The following is a 17,596-nucleotide window of genomic DNA, read 5'->3' as shown; positions in this document are numbered from 1 at the left end:
CACATACCATTTTTTCCTTTTGAGCTATTTTAGAGAAACTTTTATCCGCAAACTGTACAAATTAGGAATCAAAGTTTATTGAATGGGATTTGTTTTCACATAATTTTTTTTGCCTAGATAGATTTGCTGCACTGATTTCGAAAATGATATCCATTTTTGATGCGAGTAAAATTTTTTCGCCAATCCGGAAATGTGTATAACAAGTTTATTTAAGTTAGGGATATTGCATCCCATATTGTTTCTTAGCCGAATAAGAAACTCAAAGAGTTTCATGCCGGATATAGAAACTATATAAAGTTCGGCGATTCCAAGCGTAAGCAACCTGGATAGCAGCACCTGATCCATTTGGTAGTGCAAACTGAGGCAAATCATAGAAAGGGTGGAGCAAGCTCCGATTACTATTCTTAGTATTTACCCATAATGTAAACTTAGCTCCTAGGAGCTGTATTACTGTTCTACATTATGAGAGAAGGGCACTACCCAGACCGGTTTCAACCTTTATGTATAGGTGAAGCGGGCTCTAAAAATAAGACGATCCCGAAAGATCGCCCAACTCGGCGTTGTTTCACTCAGTGACAGGCTCACCCTATCACCAAGAAGAACTTCTCAGCATTGGCTCTACCCATTGGCAGGCTCACCCCACCACCAAGCAGAGCCATAATCTCAGCGGTGGCCCCCACTCAGAGACAGGCAAAAACCTACCTCCAAGCGGAGCATCTCAATGCCAGATCCGACCCGCACCGGTTTCCTCCCTCATTGGGGTCTCATCAATGAGTAAGTAGATCTAGTTAATACCAATTGACAATTGACATTTATTTCTTTTGGGGTGAAGCAAGATGCTTTTCATATTCCCCGCTATCTGTTGTGGTTACAGTGAGGGTAAAATTTATGAGCAGTTTGCTCGCCCTGAATGGGCATGGAGATTATGCATCGCAATGGAATGCTAATATAGCTTTTGGTCTTCTATATTTGAATATGTCCGTTGGATCATATGCTGCAGCTTGCTGAACCAAATCGTTGGGATGTGTGGACGTCTTTAGGAAACACTTGGTTGCTAAGGATAGTAGAAAAGAGAAAATATAAGGAATATTTGTGTCTCTGTGGAGTTGATTGTTTCTAACATACCACGGGGCGTTCAGAATCATTCTCAAGGACTTGTTCTGCACTCGCTGTATTTTGATAATGTTAGCATTAGAGGAGTGGCTCCAGGCCGGAGAGGCATAGGTGATTATACGACGAATCGTCATCTGGTATAGTTGCATGGGGGGGTGGGGGGGGGGGGGGGTGGGGGGGGGGGGGGGTGGGGGGGGGGGGGGGTGGGGGGGGGGGGGGGTGGGGGGGGGGGGGGGTGGGGGGGGGGGGGGGTGGGGGGGGGGGGGGGTGGGGGGGGGGGGGGGTGGGGGGGGGGGGGGGTGGGGGGGGGGGGGGGTGGGGGGGGGGGGGGGTGGGGGGGGGGGGGGGTGGGGGGGGGGGGGGGTGGGGGGGGGGGGGGGTGGGGGGGGGGGGGGGTGGGGGGGGGGGGGGGTGGGGGGGGGGGGGGGTGGGGGGGGGGGGGGGTGGGGGGGGGGGGGGGTGGGGGGGGGGGGGGGTGGGGGGGGGGGGGGGTGGGGGGGGGGGGGGGTGGGGGGGGGGGGGGGTGGGGGGGGGGGGGGGTGGGGGGGGGGGGGGGTGGGGGGGGGGGGGGGTGGGGGGGGGGGGGGGTGGGGGGGGGGGGGGGTGGGGGGGGGGGGGGGTGGGGGGGGGGGGGGGTGGGGGGGGGGGATCCAAAGGCCGATGATGAGAGACATGAACTCCCATTCTTACTCACTGATGAGACCTCAATGAGGGTTGAAACCGGTCTGGCAATGCTGTAGCCAATGAAGTTTAATTGAGGCTCGGCTATTGCAAATATGAGTACGCTCTCTTAAGGTTTTTGCCTTAAGGGAGCAATTTGAGTCTCTGAGGGAAGTGTTTTCCGGTACGGCCCGGTGAGGAGTTTTGTCGGTGAATGCTTTTCTCCGGAATATGAGCAGTTCTGCTCGGTGGTGGTGGTGGTGGGTGGAAGGCCATCACTGAGTGGAGCCAACGTTGAGATGGACGGTTTTTCGCCCACTATTGAGTGGCCTAGGGATCGTCCGAATTTTCAGAGACGGCTTTACTTATTCATAAGGTTGAAACCGGTCTGGGTTTCAACCTTCTCTCATAATATAGAACAGTAATACAGCTCCTAGGAGCTAAGTTCACATTATGGGTAAATACCAAGAATAGTGATCGGAGCTTGCTCCACCCTTTCTATGAGTTGCCTCAGTTTGCACTACCAAATGGGTCAGGTGCTGCTATCCAGGTATTTGCTTACGCTTGGAATCGCCGAACTTTATATAGTTTCTATATTCGGCATGAAACTTTTTGAGTTTCTTATTCGGCTAAGAAACAATATGGGATGCAATATCCCTAACTTAAATAAGTTCATGTCGCCTTTGGCTCTTCATATAATTAGTGTATAACAAGTATTTCTTTTATTATTGGTTTAAATTTATTTTTAACATAATGAAAAAATTCGGATTATTTTATAAAATTGTGAGTAAAATGAATAAAACACTAAGTAAATGTTTATTCTAATTCCTGCCTTCGGATTTTGGAGAAAATATTTTCTTGTCTTTAATTGATCTTTTTGTGATAACTGAGTTTTTATGTGGTAGATAAAAACAGTAGTTTTCCTTTTTAAATGCAAATCGAAAACGGTCACTATGATGTTTAGTATCTTCGAGCCTCCTCATTTTTCAGTTTTTTTACATCATTACGAAAATTTCGCCTTTCTCTTCCCTTATTGCAACAGTAATTCACAGAAATAATCTAAATGAGAGTGAAAAGAAGTTAACCTTCATGCTCATATTTATCCTTTTATTTATTTAATTTATTTATTTATCATATTTATTTAACATTTTTGAAGCAAAAATGCTGTCATTTTGACACTGTGGTCTTTACACCAGTGAAGCCTTCGCTGTTGATTGCCAGGATCCATGTTTGGCTTATGAGCAATTATTCTCATGCCGAAATCTAAAATGATCGTTTCAATTTCGGACTGCAGATTTTCATACTTCCAGACTGAGTACCACTGTTTGGTTTCTTTATGTTAGCTTCTGAGTCTTTTTCTTTCTTATTTATTTATTTATTTTGTGCGTGTTTTAGCTGAGCTACCAAGGTACCATATTACACTACCATCGGTTGATAATATGGCCCACAGTTGATTTTGGGTGATGTAGTCTTTTAATAATACTATGCATATTTTAATTTATTTTAATAATATCACAAACGGATTTGCTTACAATTGATACGACATGACATAAAACCTCTTTCGAAGTCTGGTACTTCTCTGGTTGTTGACAAATGTAGATATTGAGAATCTAATCAAACTGACCAAGAAGGAAGATAATCTTATTTGCATGGGGGATTGGAATGCAGTTATTGGTTAAGGCAAAGATGGTAAACTAGATTTAACCTGGTATGAGGTACCAAAAAGAAGAAGGTATACTTGGTATACTGTAGAAGGTGTACTGTATTATTATAATATTATAACAAATATTATAATAATACAAGCTTACATGTCTACTAGTGACCACAGTGATGAAGTTGAGAGAGTATATGTAGATATTGAGAATCTAATGAAACTTACCAAGAAGGAAGATAATCTTATTGTCATGGGGGATTGGAATGCAGTCATTGGTGAAGGCAAAGATGGTAGAGAGGTGGGAAAGTATGGACTTGGATGCCGAAATGAAAGAGGAGATAGACTTTTGGTGTTCTGCCACCAATTCAATCTGATCATTACTGATACCTGGTATGAGGTACCAAAAAGAAGAAGGTATACTTGGAAAATGCCATGGGATATAGGAAGGTACCAAATAGATTATATTATGACAAGAAATAGATTTAAAAATCAAGTAAAATCATGCAAAAGTTACCCGGGAGCTGATGTTGATAGTGACCACAATTTGGTTTTATTGTGGTCTGTTTTATCTGAAATTTAAAAAGTTGTCATAACCAAGGAAAAGGCCCAAATGGAACATAAGTAACCTGGAAACAGAGGAAAACCATAGAAACTATAAACAGCAAACTGATGAAATCATTAAAACCGGAGAGAGGAAAAAGAAAAACATAGAGGAAAAATGGACTCATTTGATGGATACAATCATCAAGGCCGCCAATGACTGCATTGGATTAAGGAAGAAGCAAATAAAAAAACCATGGATCACCCAGGACATTCTAGATCTAATAGATGAAAGAAGAAAATACAAAACCTCCATAAAGGAAGAAAGCAAAGACAAATATAAACATATAAAAATATGATAAATAGAAAGCGTAAAGAAGCAAAAGAACAATGGTATACAGAGAAATTAAAGAAATAGAAGATTAACAAAGACTGGAAGAATCGATAAAGCTTATAACATTATAAAAGGAATAAGCCAGCAAAACAAGACAAGAAGTACAATTATCAAAAATAAACAGGGGAACATACTTATAGATAAGGAAGAAATTTTGGAAAGATGGAAGGAGTACTTAGAAGATCTATATAGTGAAAAAGATCTAGATGCCAAGGCTATAGAAGATGACATCCCTGATAACTGATAACATCCCTTCAGAATTAATAAAATACTTAGTTATGTTTCCTAAGTCATACCTTTTCGAGATCATAAAGATATTTATGAAACCGGGATCATTCCCAAAGATTTTACACAATACTCTATCAGACCCATTCCTAAAGCAAATAATGCAAACGATTGTGAAAATCATCGAACAATAAGCTTAATATCACATGCTTCGAAAATACTACTCAAAATCATACAAAAAAGACTAACAAAGAAGGTTGAAGAATATGTTGGCAATGACCAGTTTGGATTCAGGAAACAGCAGGGGACAAGAGAAGCAATCCTAGCTCTAAGAGCAGTTATTGAAAGAAGATTGGAGAAGAATCAAAATACTCCGATAGTCTTTCTTGAATTGGAGAAAGCCTTCGATAGTATTGACTGGAATCAAATGTTTCACCTCCTAAAAACAATAAAGGTAGATTGGAGAGATAGAAGACTCATATTTAATATTTACAAGCATCAAGAAGCCCTAATAGAAGCAGCCAGCAATATAACAAAAACCGCAATAGCAAAAATACGTAGAGGTGTAAGACAGGGGTGCTCTCTTTCACCCATATTGTTTAATCGGTACATTGAAGATGCAATAAATAAACTGGAAGAACTAATAGAAACCGGAATTACGATACATGGAATTGATATTAACTGGCTATGGTTTGCGGATGATATAGCAGTTTTAACTGATAACGAAAACAAACTGAAAGCCACCCTAACAAAGATGGAAGAAAACTTCACACAGTACAGCCTAAAAATTAATTATAAGAAAACAAAATTATTAATTACAAGTAAAGCAAATCCAATGAAAATAAACCTGGAAATAAATACTAACCTACTACAACAGGTATCCTCTTTTAAATATCTTGAAGTCTTATTACAGAAGATGGAAGAAACCAATCAGATATTAAAGCACGAATAATCCTAGCCGAAAAAGCATTCTATAACAGAAGAAACATTTTTACCAGTAAAGGACTTAGCATCCAGCTCAAAAAAAGGCTAGAGAAAACTTACATGTGGAGCATTGCATTATATGGTTGTGAGCCCTGGACCCTAACAAAACAAGACGCGAAAACGTTGGAGGCATTTGAACTTTGGTGCTGGAGAAAGATGATGAAAATTAGTTGGACAGAAAAGAAAAGTAATGAAGAAGTTCTGAATATAGTTCATGAAGGGCAGTCATTAATGTAACACATCAATAAGAGAAGAAAAAGCCTAATTGTACACCATTTGAGGCATGGGGGACTGATTACAGAAATAATGGAGGGGACTGTAGAAGGAAAGAGGCCACGAGGCAGACCAAGAATTTCATATATAAATAACATAATGATGCTAACTGGCAGTAAGAGTTATGAAGAGATAAAAAGGAAGTCACAAGACAGGATGTTGTGATGTGCTGCTATATTTACCAATTTTCGGATTGATGCACCAAAGAAGAAGATATATATATATATATATATATATATATATATATATATATATAAAGTAAAAATAAAAAACACCACAAAGAAACATTTTACTACTACAAAACGACTATAAACTTCAGTTAAGTTTGAACTGTAGCTACAATATAGTCCGGGCTAAAGTTCTATTGTTAGGCATCTGCGAGCGTGTGATTTCACGAGTGCGCCAGTATCTGATAGCAGAGCTAAATGAGTCCGGTATTTTGTATTTTGTAACTAAGGTTACTGTTTATGTGATGAGAGTCCAGGACAATTTCTTTAGAATCGACTGTGCGGCGTCCTACCTCGTCGTGGCATATATGAAGGTTTGAAGTTGTTGTCCAGTTTATCTCATGTTGGCGACTTTCACTATTTGTATTCACTGAGAACAGGACATGGCTTGAGAGGGCGCTTGCTCTGGTTCTGTCGTAAGCAATGTCTCTTTGATGTTCCTCGAGACGTAGGATTGGACTTCTCAGTTTGGCCCTAATATGGTTTCGCGCAGTCACATGTGATTTTATACACCCCTGGAAACTGAAGATGGTTGTGAGCCTGTTTAGGTTTGCTTAGAATTGATCCGAATTTAGGAAGAGTAGAAAAGCACGTTTTTATGTTACATTTTTTTAAAATTCTTCTTAGTTTCTGGGAGAGCGAGCTGATGTACGGTAAAGAGATATAACCTTTGGGGTTGTCCTGTGTTTCTGCGTTGTTTTGATGACGACGGTATAGTTGTTTATTAATAGTTTTTGAAGAGTAGCCATTATTTGCGAAGATTCTTTCTAGATGTTGTAGTTCATTTTTTAGCTCTTCCTCATCTGACAATACAGACCTGGCACGATGCACTAGAGTGGAGATGATACCTAACTTCTGTGCTGGATAGTGATGTGAGGACGCATGCAGGTCGAATCCGTGACGAATCTGTGTGCGTTGATTTTCTAAAGATCGAGATTTTTAAAGAAGCCTGACTCCATAGAAATCTCGATCTTTAGAAAATCAACGCACACGGATAGATACCTGCATGCGTCCTCACACCACTATCCAGCACAGAAGTTGGATATTATCTCCACTCTAGTGCATCGCGCCAGGTCTGTATTGTCAGATGAGGAAGAGCTAAAAAATGAACTACAACATCTAGAAAGAATCTTCGCAAATAATGGCTACTCTTCAAAAACTATTAATAAACAACTATACCGTCGTCATCAAAACAACGCAGAAACACAGGACAACCCCAAAGGTTATATCTCTTTACCGTACATCAGCTCGCTCTCCCAGAAACTAAGAAGACTTTTAAAAAAATGTAACATAAAAACGTGCTTTTCTACTCTTCCTAAACTCGGATCAATTCTAAGCAAACCTAAACAGGCTCACAACCATCTTCAGTTTCCAGGGGTGTATAAAATCACATGTGACTGCGCGAAACCATATTAGGGCCAAACTGAGAAGTCCAATCCTACGTCTCGAGGAACATCAAAGAGACATTGCTTACGACAGAACCAGAGCAAGCGCCCTCTCAAGCCATGTCCTGTTCTCAGTGAATACAAATAGTGAAAGTCGCCAACATGAGATAAACTGGACAACAACTTCAAACCTTCATATATGCCACGACGAGGTAGGACGCCGCACAGTCGATTCTAAAGAAATTGTCCTGGACTCTCATCACATAAACAGTAACCTTAGTTACAAAATACAAAATACCGGACTCATTTAGCTCTGCTATCAGATACTGGCGCACTCGTGAAATCACACGCTCGCAGATGCCTAACAATAGAACTTTAGCCCGGACTATACTGTAGCTACAGTTCAAACTTAACTGAGGTTTATAGTCGTTTTGTAGTAGTACAATGTTTCTTTGTGGTGTTTTTTATTTTGTTTTCAAAGTTCTCACGCCTGGAGAATCGGCCTTCCGACGAAACTTATTGTATTGTATGTTAATTAAATAAATTGATCGTTTGTCTATTTCTCGGATTTCAGTCAGTAAAAAATGTGAACATATCTTCATACCGAGTAAATACAACAGATTATCACATATATATATATCTCATCTCATCTTCCTTTTACCCTCTTTAACACTTTCATTGCCAAGCTGAAAATTGGAATTTCGTGTGGTGGCCAAATTTTTTTTATTTTTTTATTTAGTTAGCGACGTCAACGCGATAACGCGTGATCGGCCGTTTGGTGAGAACTCGCATCGCGCGATTGGCAATGAACGTGTTAACCTTGCGGTGTCGAGGGTTTATTAATCATCGGACCTCAAGCCGTTCACAGGATAAGGTGGTTAGCCCTGGTGTATCCTATGTCCTGTAGTGTTGAGTTCTCAAGTCCGGTTTGCCTGCTTTGCGGGATAAAGAACCTCAGGATAAACTGGGTAAAAAACCCTACTGTCCACGCCCAAGACCGGTTAACTTGGCTATGGTTGAGGAAGATCCTTCAGCTCTTCACATCACCGACGGGAATCGAACCTGGGACACTCCTTCCCCAGGCATAATTATTGGGGAAATGCGATTACTGTTTCATAATGCACATATAATTTCTACTGTCGAGTGTCAGAGAACTAAGGACTACATATACTGTGCTGAAATAAGCACTGGGACACTATTTTAAAATAAAGCACGCCGATATGTAAATTCCTGTCATCATCACACATGGCCCATACCGTTATATAAGGCATACCTTGAGAATATACCTTGAGAGTCGAATGTATGTATGTATATGTGCGTGCGTGTGTGTGTGTGTGTGTGTGTGTTTATATATATATATATATATATATATATATATATAAAAAAGCACACATTTTTATATACAGAAACACACACACGCACGCACGCACATATACATACATACATTCGACTCTCAAGGTATATTCTCAAGGTATGCCTTATATAACGGTATGGGCCATGTGTGATGATGACAGGAATATACATATCGGCGTGCTTTATTTTAAAATAGTGTCCCAGTGCTTATTTCAGCACAGTATATGTAGTCCTTAGTTCTCTGACACTCGACAGTAGAAATTATATGTGCATTATGAAACAGTAATCGCATTTCCCCAATAATTCAGATCTACATATAAATTACATGCACATGAACATAAGTAATCTCTATGAAACTACCAGAAATGTTCCGTTCCCTTTACATTTACCCCCCCCCCCCCCCAAAAAAAAAAAAAAAAAAACGAAGAAACAAATACAGTTTAACCTTTTGGTTAAACTGTATTTCCCGCTTTTCAAAAGACATCAACAAGTTCGAAGTTTTTTGTCATTCGATTTAAAAAATATATATTAAAATTTGCGCACATTCTGCTATTCTGATATTTTATGATTTTTCAGAAGAAAATATTAATTTATAAAAAGCCGAAAGCCTCTTTACCCAAATAATTTGGCCCAGCTTGAAATGTGGTGTATAAATGATATGCACTCGTTTTAAAATTATGTCTATACTTCAGTTTATTATAAACGAAAATTAAAATATCACTGCTGTAATCTTTTTTGCTGAGATATGTGTTCTCAGTATCCAAGAAAGTTTACTATCAGATGACTGTTTGTTTATTTCTATTTTTTGCGATAAAAATTAAGATTAAGAAAACCGAGCCTTCGTAGCTTAGTCGGTTTCGACGAAGTCGTTTAATTGGAAGCTAGATCGATCCCGTCTATTACACGAGAAAGGAATCTTTATCAGGGCTTTCAGTTAAAGTGAGTTAGCCGGCAGCATGCGGAGGTTGCGGGTTTTTCATTCAGGAAACAGTTTTTTAACCCTCAACCATACAAACCGTCCCCTTGAATACACATATTTACGGACATAAAATATTTACCCTTAGAGGGATACAGCAAAGAAATGGCAAGTCGGCTGCATTAAATTGCCTAAAACACCTAATTAGGGGACTCAAATCGTCTAAGGACAGACGAAAAATTGGACAAATGAAATATTTAAGATCAGTTGCTGGCATAAATATTTCCAGTAATTGATAATATTTTTTTAAATGAACATGAAATGGAGACTTTTTTTTATTATAGCTAAAAGCCTTTCTGTTTCCTTCTTTCAGTTTGCAAAAACACAAATAAAGGCAGGGATAAACACAGGAATATAAATTCCCGACTATATCTTCATATCCTAAACATGAAATATGGCATATTCATATTATAAATTCACTTTCGTTGATCCTCCTTTCAAGACTCTTATAGAAGGTTGTCCTCGAAAGTTAAGATGAATTTTCTGCCTTTAATTTACAACCATTAACAAGGGATACAATTGCTAGTTAGTCTCATCGGCTACCTGTCATATATTCACCCATTATTCTACTATTTGTAGAATAATGGGTGAATTAGTACTCGTATAAAGATGGAGTCTTGTTGAGTAATTTAGGTTGGACGTTTTTGCTATTATTCGTCTAATAATCCACAATATCTCTGTTAATTATGTTTACTTACCATTTTTATATTTCGACATTATTACAATTATGCAGATACTTCCAAGATTTCTGATCTAAACTCAAAACCAAACTGCACTAACAACTTCCCGTGGGAAGTAAAAACGTAAATATATGTGATAAAGTACAAACATGGGGAAAACTCTTGAAGTTCTCCTGAGCTAAATATTGCGGAAAGAGTAATTAAGAAGTCTGAAGTTATTAACGCTAAGGAACAACACGTTTTACTCAAATGTTTCTGGTAACCCAAGAGACAAAGTATATTTCTGTCTGTAGGATAGAAAATGTTACATTCGAATTTTTGTCTATACTTAACACTTTTACATATGCAGTCAGTAAGTATGAACATATAGACATCGTATTGACTGCATTCTATGAATATGTCAATGTCAATCCCTCCCTTCCTCTCTCTCTCTCTCTCTCTCGTGCACTTTTCCACATCACTACTCTTAGTAATTAGAAAAGTGCATAAGTAAATAATTAATAAGCCGAAGGTTTCTGTGTAAAACAGCTTGGAAAGAAAATACTATATAAATACATTATACATAATAATGGAGTAGTTCTGCAGAGAAAGGTTAGTTCTAGTGAAAAACTAACGACCTACAAAAATGTTTATCTTTAAATGTCAATTAAGAACGAAAATATTAGATGCCTTCTCATATTATATATATAATGTTCAAAAACTTAGTTCATACTTATAATTTCTGAGATAAGTCAGTATATTTAGACATAAACCAGAATTTCTATCAACTATAGCAGTATGAAAATAAAGAGTCCTGAAGATTGAAATAAATTTGAAATAAATTGGGATTAATTGAATAGCTTTAGTACTTTAAAATATGTTATTCCAATTGTAATTCGGATTTCGTGAAAACATTTCATTTTTGAAATAACGATTATATCTTAGGTGTCAGCTTGTTTGTGTATATGTGTGTGTGTGTGTGAGGGAGTAGGTGCGATGAGTTTGAGTTAGTTGAGTTCATCACAATTTCATGTTTTGTATGCTAATAATTGCATAGATTTTCATCTTTATGATGTGACTAATAAGAGTCACATCATAAGAACGAGCATTTTATTTTATAACTTTGAGTCACTTAAATAAATAAAACAATTCAAGCTTACACAGTATTATGTAATATGCTAGATCCGATGCTAACTTATACAATTGAGAAAAAGTTAAACTTTAATATATATTCTAAATATTATCTCCGGCCTCTGAGATTGAATAGTCAACTCGAAAATATGTTGCTATATTAAATTAATAATTAATTTATTAAATTTGAAATGATGTCTTATGTTTTCCTGAAATAAAAAATCTAATCACACTGTTTTATAAAAGATTATATTATTACTTGACATTTTTTCATTTTAATTTAATTTTTAATCTCTATTCTTTAAAGACTTCTACCATATTATGCATGCATATGTAATACAACATGACACCGTATTCCAGCTTTTTTTTTAATATTAAAATTATTCATTTATTATACTGTGAGATTCGCATCATATATATTATGTATTAATATGCGTATATAATATATTTGTGTATGTTTCTTCGTGTTTGTATTGAGTAGTGAGTCTTAATTCACATGTCACTCAGCTGTCCAATTGGTCCTCCATGCTGAAAAGATTTTTCAGTCCGAGATAATCAGCATATCTCTCACCACATATTAAATTTTGGTGGCTTTTATTTTATCTCACTAAAAATATAATATATTTTTAATATAAATGAATGATCTTCTGAAACATATTACCAGTATATATTGACACAAGCAAAATTTGTCATATATCTTTTTAAATGTGACAGCCATATAAGAGAACAGTTTTCAATCGTCCTCTGTATGATAACTCCACATTACTTTTGTTTTACTTTGAATTTCATGGAGCATCCATAATATTAATCGACTCCATAGTTTCAATCCATTCTAAGTGTTTTTCTTAAACTAGTTCTTAGTCTGATTTGAGCTACTTAGCACCTCTTCATTCTTGCGGTTTGTGATCATTCAGAGAGGAAAATCTGGGAAGAAAATTATTTGTGATGACTGGCCACTTTTCAGTAGATCACCTTTTCCTATTGTAATAGATGTTTTCTTCTGTTTTCTTAGCATAATTTGTAGTCTATATAATCTCAAATTATTTAATATGTAATTGAGGTTGCGATTATTTGTTGTGAATGTATGCAATCATTACGTAAATAGCTACACCTATTAACAGAGACCAACAATTCGTTCAGTGATATAAACTTCCTATTTCTATTTTTGCATAATCAATTTTACATATTTTTGTTTTATCATCGTATATAGTGCCCCGGAATATAATCAGCTAGTTCGGCTTCAGTGTATTACATTTCAGTTCCTTCATTTTTAGGTTGATGTTTGAGAAAATTGGCCAACCTTTACATGATTTTCTTCTAATACAATTAAATGACTACTTATTTTTTATGTTTGTATGAAATCGATTTCTTAGAGTAATACTATTCATTTCTACAAAATTGTCTTCATTTTTATAAAACCACTTCTGGTTTGATGGAATTTATACATCTTCAATTTTCAATACATAAAGATGTTTTAATTTAATTAGAATTATACAGAAATCTACTTCGTCCAAAACAAAGTATAAGTTTTATAATAGCAGCTCTGCATTCATATTTCAACTTACTCTGTCTCCTACTCGAACTTGTTGTTCCATATGCGTGATATCTGTGCGTAGCTTTATCATTTCCGATTCCACTTGGGCGTTGTATTCTTGTAATTCTAATATTTCTTCTTCTAAAGCTCGAATGTCGGTGTCATTTTGTATTCCGTCTAAAATTCCGAAAATATCAGAACACTGCGTGAGTAACTAATGTCATCATAAAATAATTTAAAGTTATATTAATTTTAATGTAACTTCCTACATCTATTGTAAACACAACTTGAACGACTTATCTTGGCCAATAATACAAATATTAATCACAAATCGTTACCTACGCAGTTATTTTAGATTGATTTCGCGCAACTTTTCTGTTCAACTATAATCAGGGCCGGCGCTAAGCTTTTTGGGCATTGGGACAAAAATAAATTTCCGCCTTTTTTTAAGTATTTTTAAGAGGCATTTTTAATTTTTATTTATTTATTTATTTTTTGCAAATATCACCGTTTAGTGTTTTGCAAATATGTATCTTTTTAATTATGGATTTTCCAACTACCAGGGAAAAATTCCCCATTTGCCCCTCCCCTTAGCACTGGCCCAGTTGATCTTAATTTAATTACTCTTTATTATTTTCCCTTCATTTTTACTTACTTTTTTTTGTCCGTTCTTCTGCATCTACTAGGTGAACAAATGTTTGATATTTATTTACTTCGCATCTTGAGATATATTTCATTGCTGTTTCTCCATCGTCAGGTCATATTCATAGTTGATGATAATAATCGATGTGTAATACGTTGTAAAATTGCACATTTTAGGAGGTTGATAGGAGATTTCAATTACACATTAAAAATAGGAGGTTGATAGTTTTATTTAGCATTAATAGCAAGTAAGGCTGAAGGTAGCACTGTCATAAATAATTGTCAAAATTTAGGAGACTAGGCTGTTTTTCTAAGAAAAATATAACACATATCGGGAAGAGACACTTAAAAAAGATCCTTGAAGGTGTTCTTGGGAATTGATTTACTGTGTGCCAGTTTAAAATATAATAGGATGACGAAGTCAGTGCACTTCGGATAAAGGTATGAATTTAGCTAGACTTATTGTGTCAACATTAGATATTTTTTTCACGCATGCATTTTATTTTATTTTTTACTTTTTCAAAGACAACTTTTGGTTAAATTTTTTCAGGACTCTTTAAAGAAATTGCAGAATTGCGAATGTTTTAGTTAATATTTTTAAACCGAGGATAGATGAAGATAAAAAAAAAGAGAAATGCTGTATATAAAAGCTGGAGACTGTATAAGGAGGGTTTAAGCAAGGGGGTGAGGGAAGGTTTTTTGCATGGAGAGTGGTGGGTGATTGGAATGCATTGTCCGAGAGTGTGGTGAGTGCGGAGACGGTGGATGTTTTTAAGGCAGGTTTGATGAACTATGTATTCTATGACAGTGGGACTCCCACAACGAGTCTTTTGACTCCATGGAGATCCGATAGTAATAATAATAATAATAGTTTTCCGAGGTAAGTACTGAACGACTCAGAAAGGGAATATGTCTATGTAGTAATTTTAAGTTAGTGAGAGAGGGAGATTTCGTATTCTCTAACATGTATATTAAAGAGAGAGAGAGAGAGAGATTAATTAAATAAAGAGTGTGTGGATATGTAAAAATTGTTTTCACCTGACAAAATATTTTCTACAAACATAATTATAACCTTACACCTTTAAATGCTTTTATGTTACTACAACTCATACTTAATTATTATCAGTTGTCGTCTTCTTTCAAGGTACTAATTATGATTTCTATTAAAAGAATTACATTTTAGTTATGTAATAACTTAATCACAATAATTTTTTCTTCTGAACTTTCTGCTGTTTTCTTCGAATCTTGCATAGCATATTCCCAGTATGACTTTTGCATAACTTTATAAGAGATAATTGTTGCTAACAGAATAATTTGAAAGTTGAAAAATTCTATTTAGTATTAATACAGCTTCGGAAATTTTACACCCGATATTAATGTTACTATTGTAATGAACATGACTGCCAAGAAACATGCTTATTTGATTGTTGATCTTGATAAGCATACGAACAAACAGAGCAACAGAGTATCGCAACTGTCCATATAATAGCTAGATTTTGATACAGAAGAATCAGCCAGTCCGTTGGATCCACGTTCAGGAATGTGGATATCCAACGATCAGATATATTTACGCCCCGCTTACATCACTTTATTGTAGTCCAAAAAACTGAGAAAGAATGATTACTGAAGTTAAAAGGTTAAATATTAAAAAACATGCTTATTAATACATATTTTGGTAAAGTATTTTTTAAATAATTCCATTGCGCAATGGCGGAAACCTATAGCATTAATACTGTGTCTGGGCTAAGGATTTCGTAAACAGCTCACCCTGCGCCGGACAGCAAATGTGATCTAATTCATGTCAGTCAGCCAGTCCGTTGGATCCACCGCCTCGCTTACATCACTTTATTGTAGTCCAAAGTATTGAGGAAAAACTTCCCTACTTGTACATAGGGAAGGTAATGATCTCATATTGTGCATGGAAGGCATCTAAGACTTGCTGTTATAGACAATTTTATTTGTTGAAATGTGGTCCGTTCTGAAAATGTCAAGAAACCATGTATGCTTTCTCAAAAAGTTACCTTACAGTAAGAATGTGATTATTTATAGGATACTTAAATAGAAATCTCGACCATAAAAAGTTGTAAACCTGTATCATATTGGCACGACGAGTGGATCTACGGTAAATAATACAGGATTCTTGCTCTAGAGACCAAACATGGGACTTTTTCCCCCCCAGCCTTTTTGGATCTTCGTGAAAGAAGGTGATGGTTTCATGCCAGATTTTCGTCTCTTGGTATGAGACCATCTATCATCTAAAGATATTCACACATCTCAATACCATTCGAATATTTGTGAAATGTGACATGAATATTCGAACCTGCAATCAGTAAGTTGAAAGCGGAGACGTACTCAGCACGATCGACAAGTCCGACGAAATATAGTGTAGGTTTGAAAAAAAAAAAAAGATCTGTATTGGAATTCACCCGAAAACATATTACTGAGATGAATCCTCTGATGCTTTTTAAGTTACTGATAATCTACTACAACTATCTATCTGAAATTTTTAAAGAAGAATATCATAACATACTCCAGATCAAAACATGTATGGGATCCTGTTTGTAGGAACTAATATAAACTCATGGCTAAAACATATTAGTTTCTAAACTCTGGGTGGAGAACTATATCAGTTTGTTAAGCAGTTATGACGATCACGTGAGGAGGTGGGAGATAACTATAGTCATAATGACAACACAAGAGTAAAGTAGTATAAACGGTATGCCAATATAGGATCTAACATTTTAAAACAATTTAGGTTGAGAAAAATCCCATGATACTCGTCGCTATCACATTAAATTGCCATATTTCAGTGTTTAGGATATGAAGATATAGTCGGGAATTTATATTCCTGTGAAATATCAGCAAATATTCAGTAGAGGTGCAAGATACACTGCAAAAAAAAAAGCTATTAAGCGTCTATCCACAGTCTGTATTGAATCTTCTAAGCGATTTTCGACTGATGGTGAGTTAGTATGTCTCATACTAGAGTGATATTGTTTGATTCCAGGAAACTCGGGATTTTCATCACGCGAAACAGACAGTCCTGTCAGAGAACACACACACACACACACACTGGTCCCATAGTCAGCTGTTTCGGAAGTAATTCGACTAACTGCTATCCTAAAGTCAACGATACTTGGCAGATAGTGGGCCTTAAGGACCCCTAAACACCATAGATAATAATAGTTATAATAATAATAATGTCATTATATTTTCTCTTCTAGTACAGCAATGGTCACATACACTTGCAAAAATACTTATTCATTTCTTCTGCAACAACAGATGGATCTTTTAAATTAAAATCTTCTTTAAAATCTTCTTGTTTCAGAGGAACAGGTTATGTTTAATTCGTTTTATTTCTTCTACCCTCTTTTTGTCATATCGATCAAAGCTTCTCAAATTAATTTTAGTATTCTTAGGTTGCTGTAATTCAAAATTCGCTTTATGTTCTGCATATAATTGAATTAGCACTTCAAGATAGAGCTTGCTTAGGTCAGTCGGTGTTGATGATGTCTTCTGGTTGAAAAGACCGCGGTTAAAATCCCGTTGAGGACGTGAAGAGTTCCCCCCCCCCCTTTCATATGCATGCGAAAACTCGGTTTTTCATCCTGTAAAAGATTTATCTGTGTTCCGGTTTAGATATATGCATTCATACAGTAATATAAAATATTATTTCAGCCTCATATTATTTAAAGTTGACATATATTTTTGAGTATTCCATATCATGTTAACATCTGCTCAACCTCAGAACAACCATTAGTGTCCTGTTTAGTTATTGTTGGAAAAATAATTCGGAAACCCTGCTGTAAACATCGTTCACAAGGAATGTTCAGTAGATATCACAAA

At 36.5% G+C, this 17,596-nt stretch overlaps 1 protein-coding gene across 1 annotated transcript in view; it reads right to left on the bottom strand.

The window, feature by feature from the left end:
• The window catches only part of LOC150095225 (myelin transcription factor 1-like), a 171,412-nt gene that overhangs the window by 7,862 nt on the left and 145,954 nt on the right, over positions 1-17,596 (bottom strand). Inside the window, 2 exon segments of the mRNA XM_090410624.1 lie at positions 13,140-13,310; positions 17,025-17,038. Of these exon segments, the coding sequence (XP_090266750.1) occupies positions 13,140-13,310; positions 17,025-17,038 (185 nt within the window).

The sequence above is a fragment of the Typopeltis vanoorti genome, chromosome 20 (assembly GCF_054136105.1).
Source record: "Typopeltis vanoorti isolate ZY-2024b chromosome 20, IOZ_Tvanoo_1.0, whole genome shotgun sequence".
NCBI classification, from domain to species: domain Eukaryota; kingdom Metazoa; phylum Arthropoda; class Arachnida; order Uropygi; family Thelyphonidae; genus Typopeltis; species Typopeltis vanoorti.
This window is presented reverse-complemented; position numbering and strand designations above follow the sequence as displayed.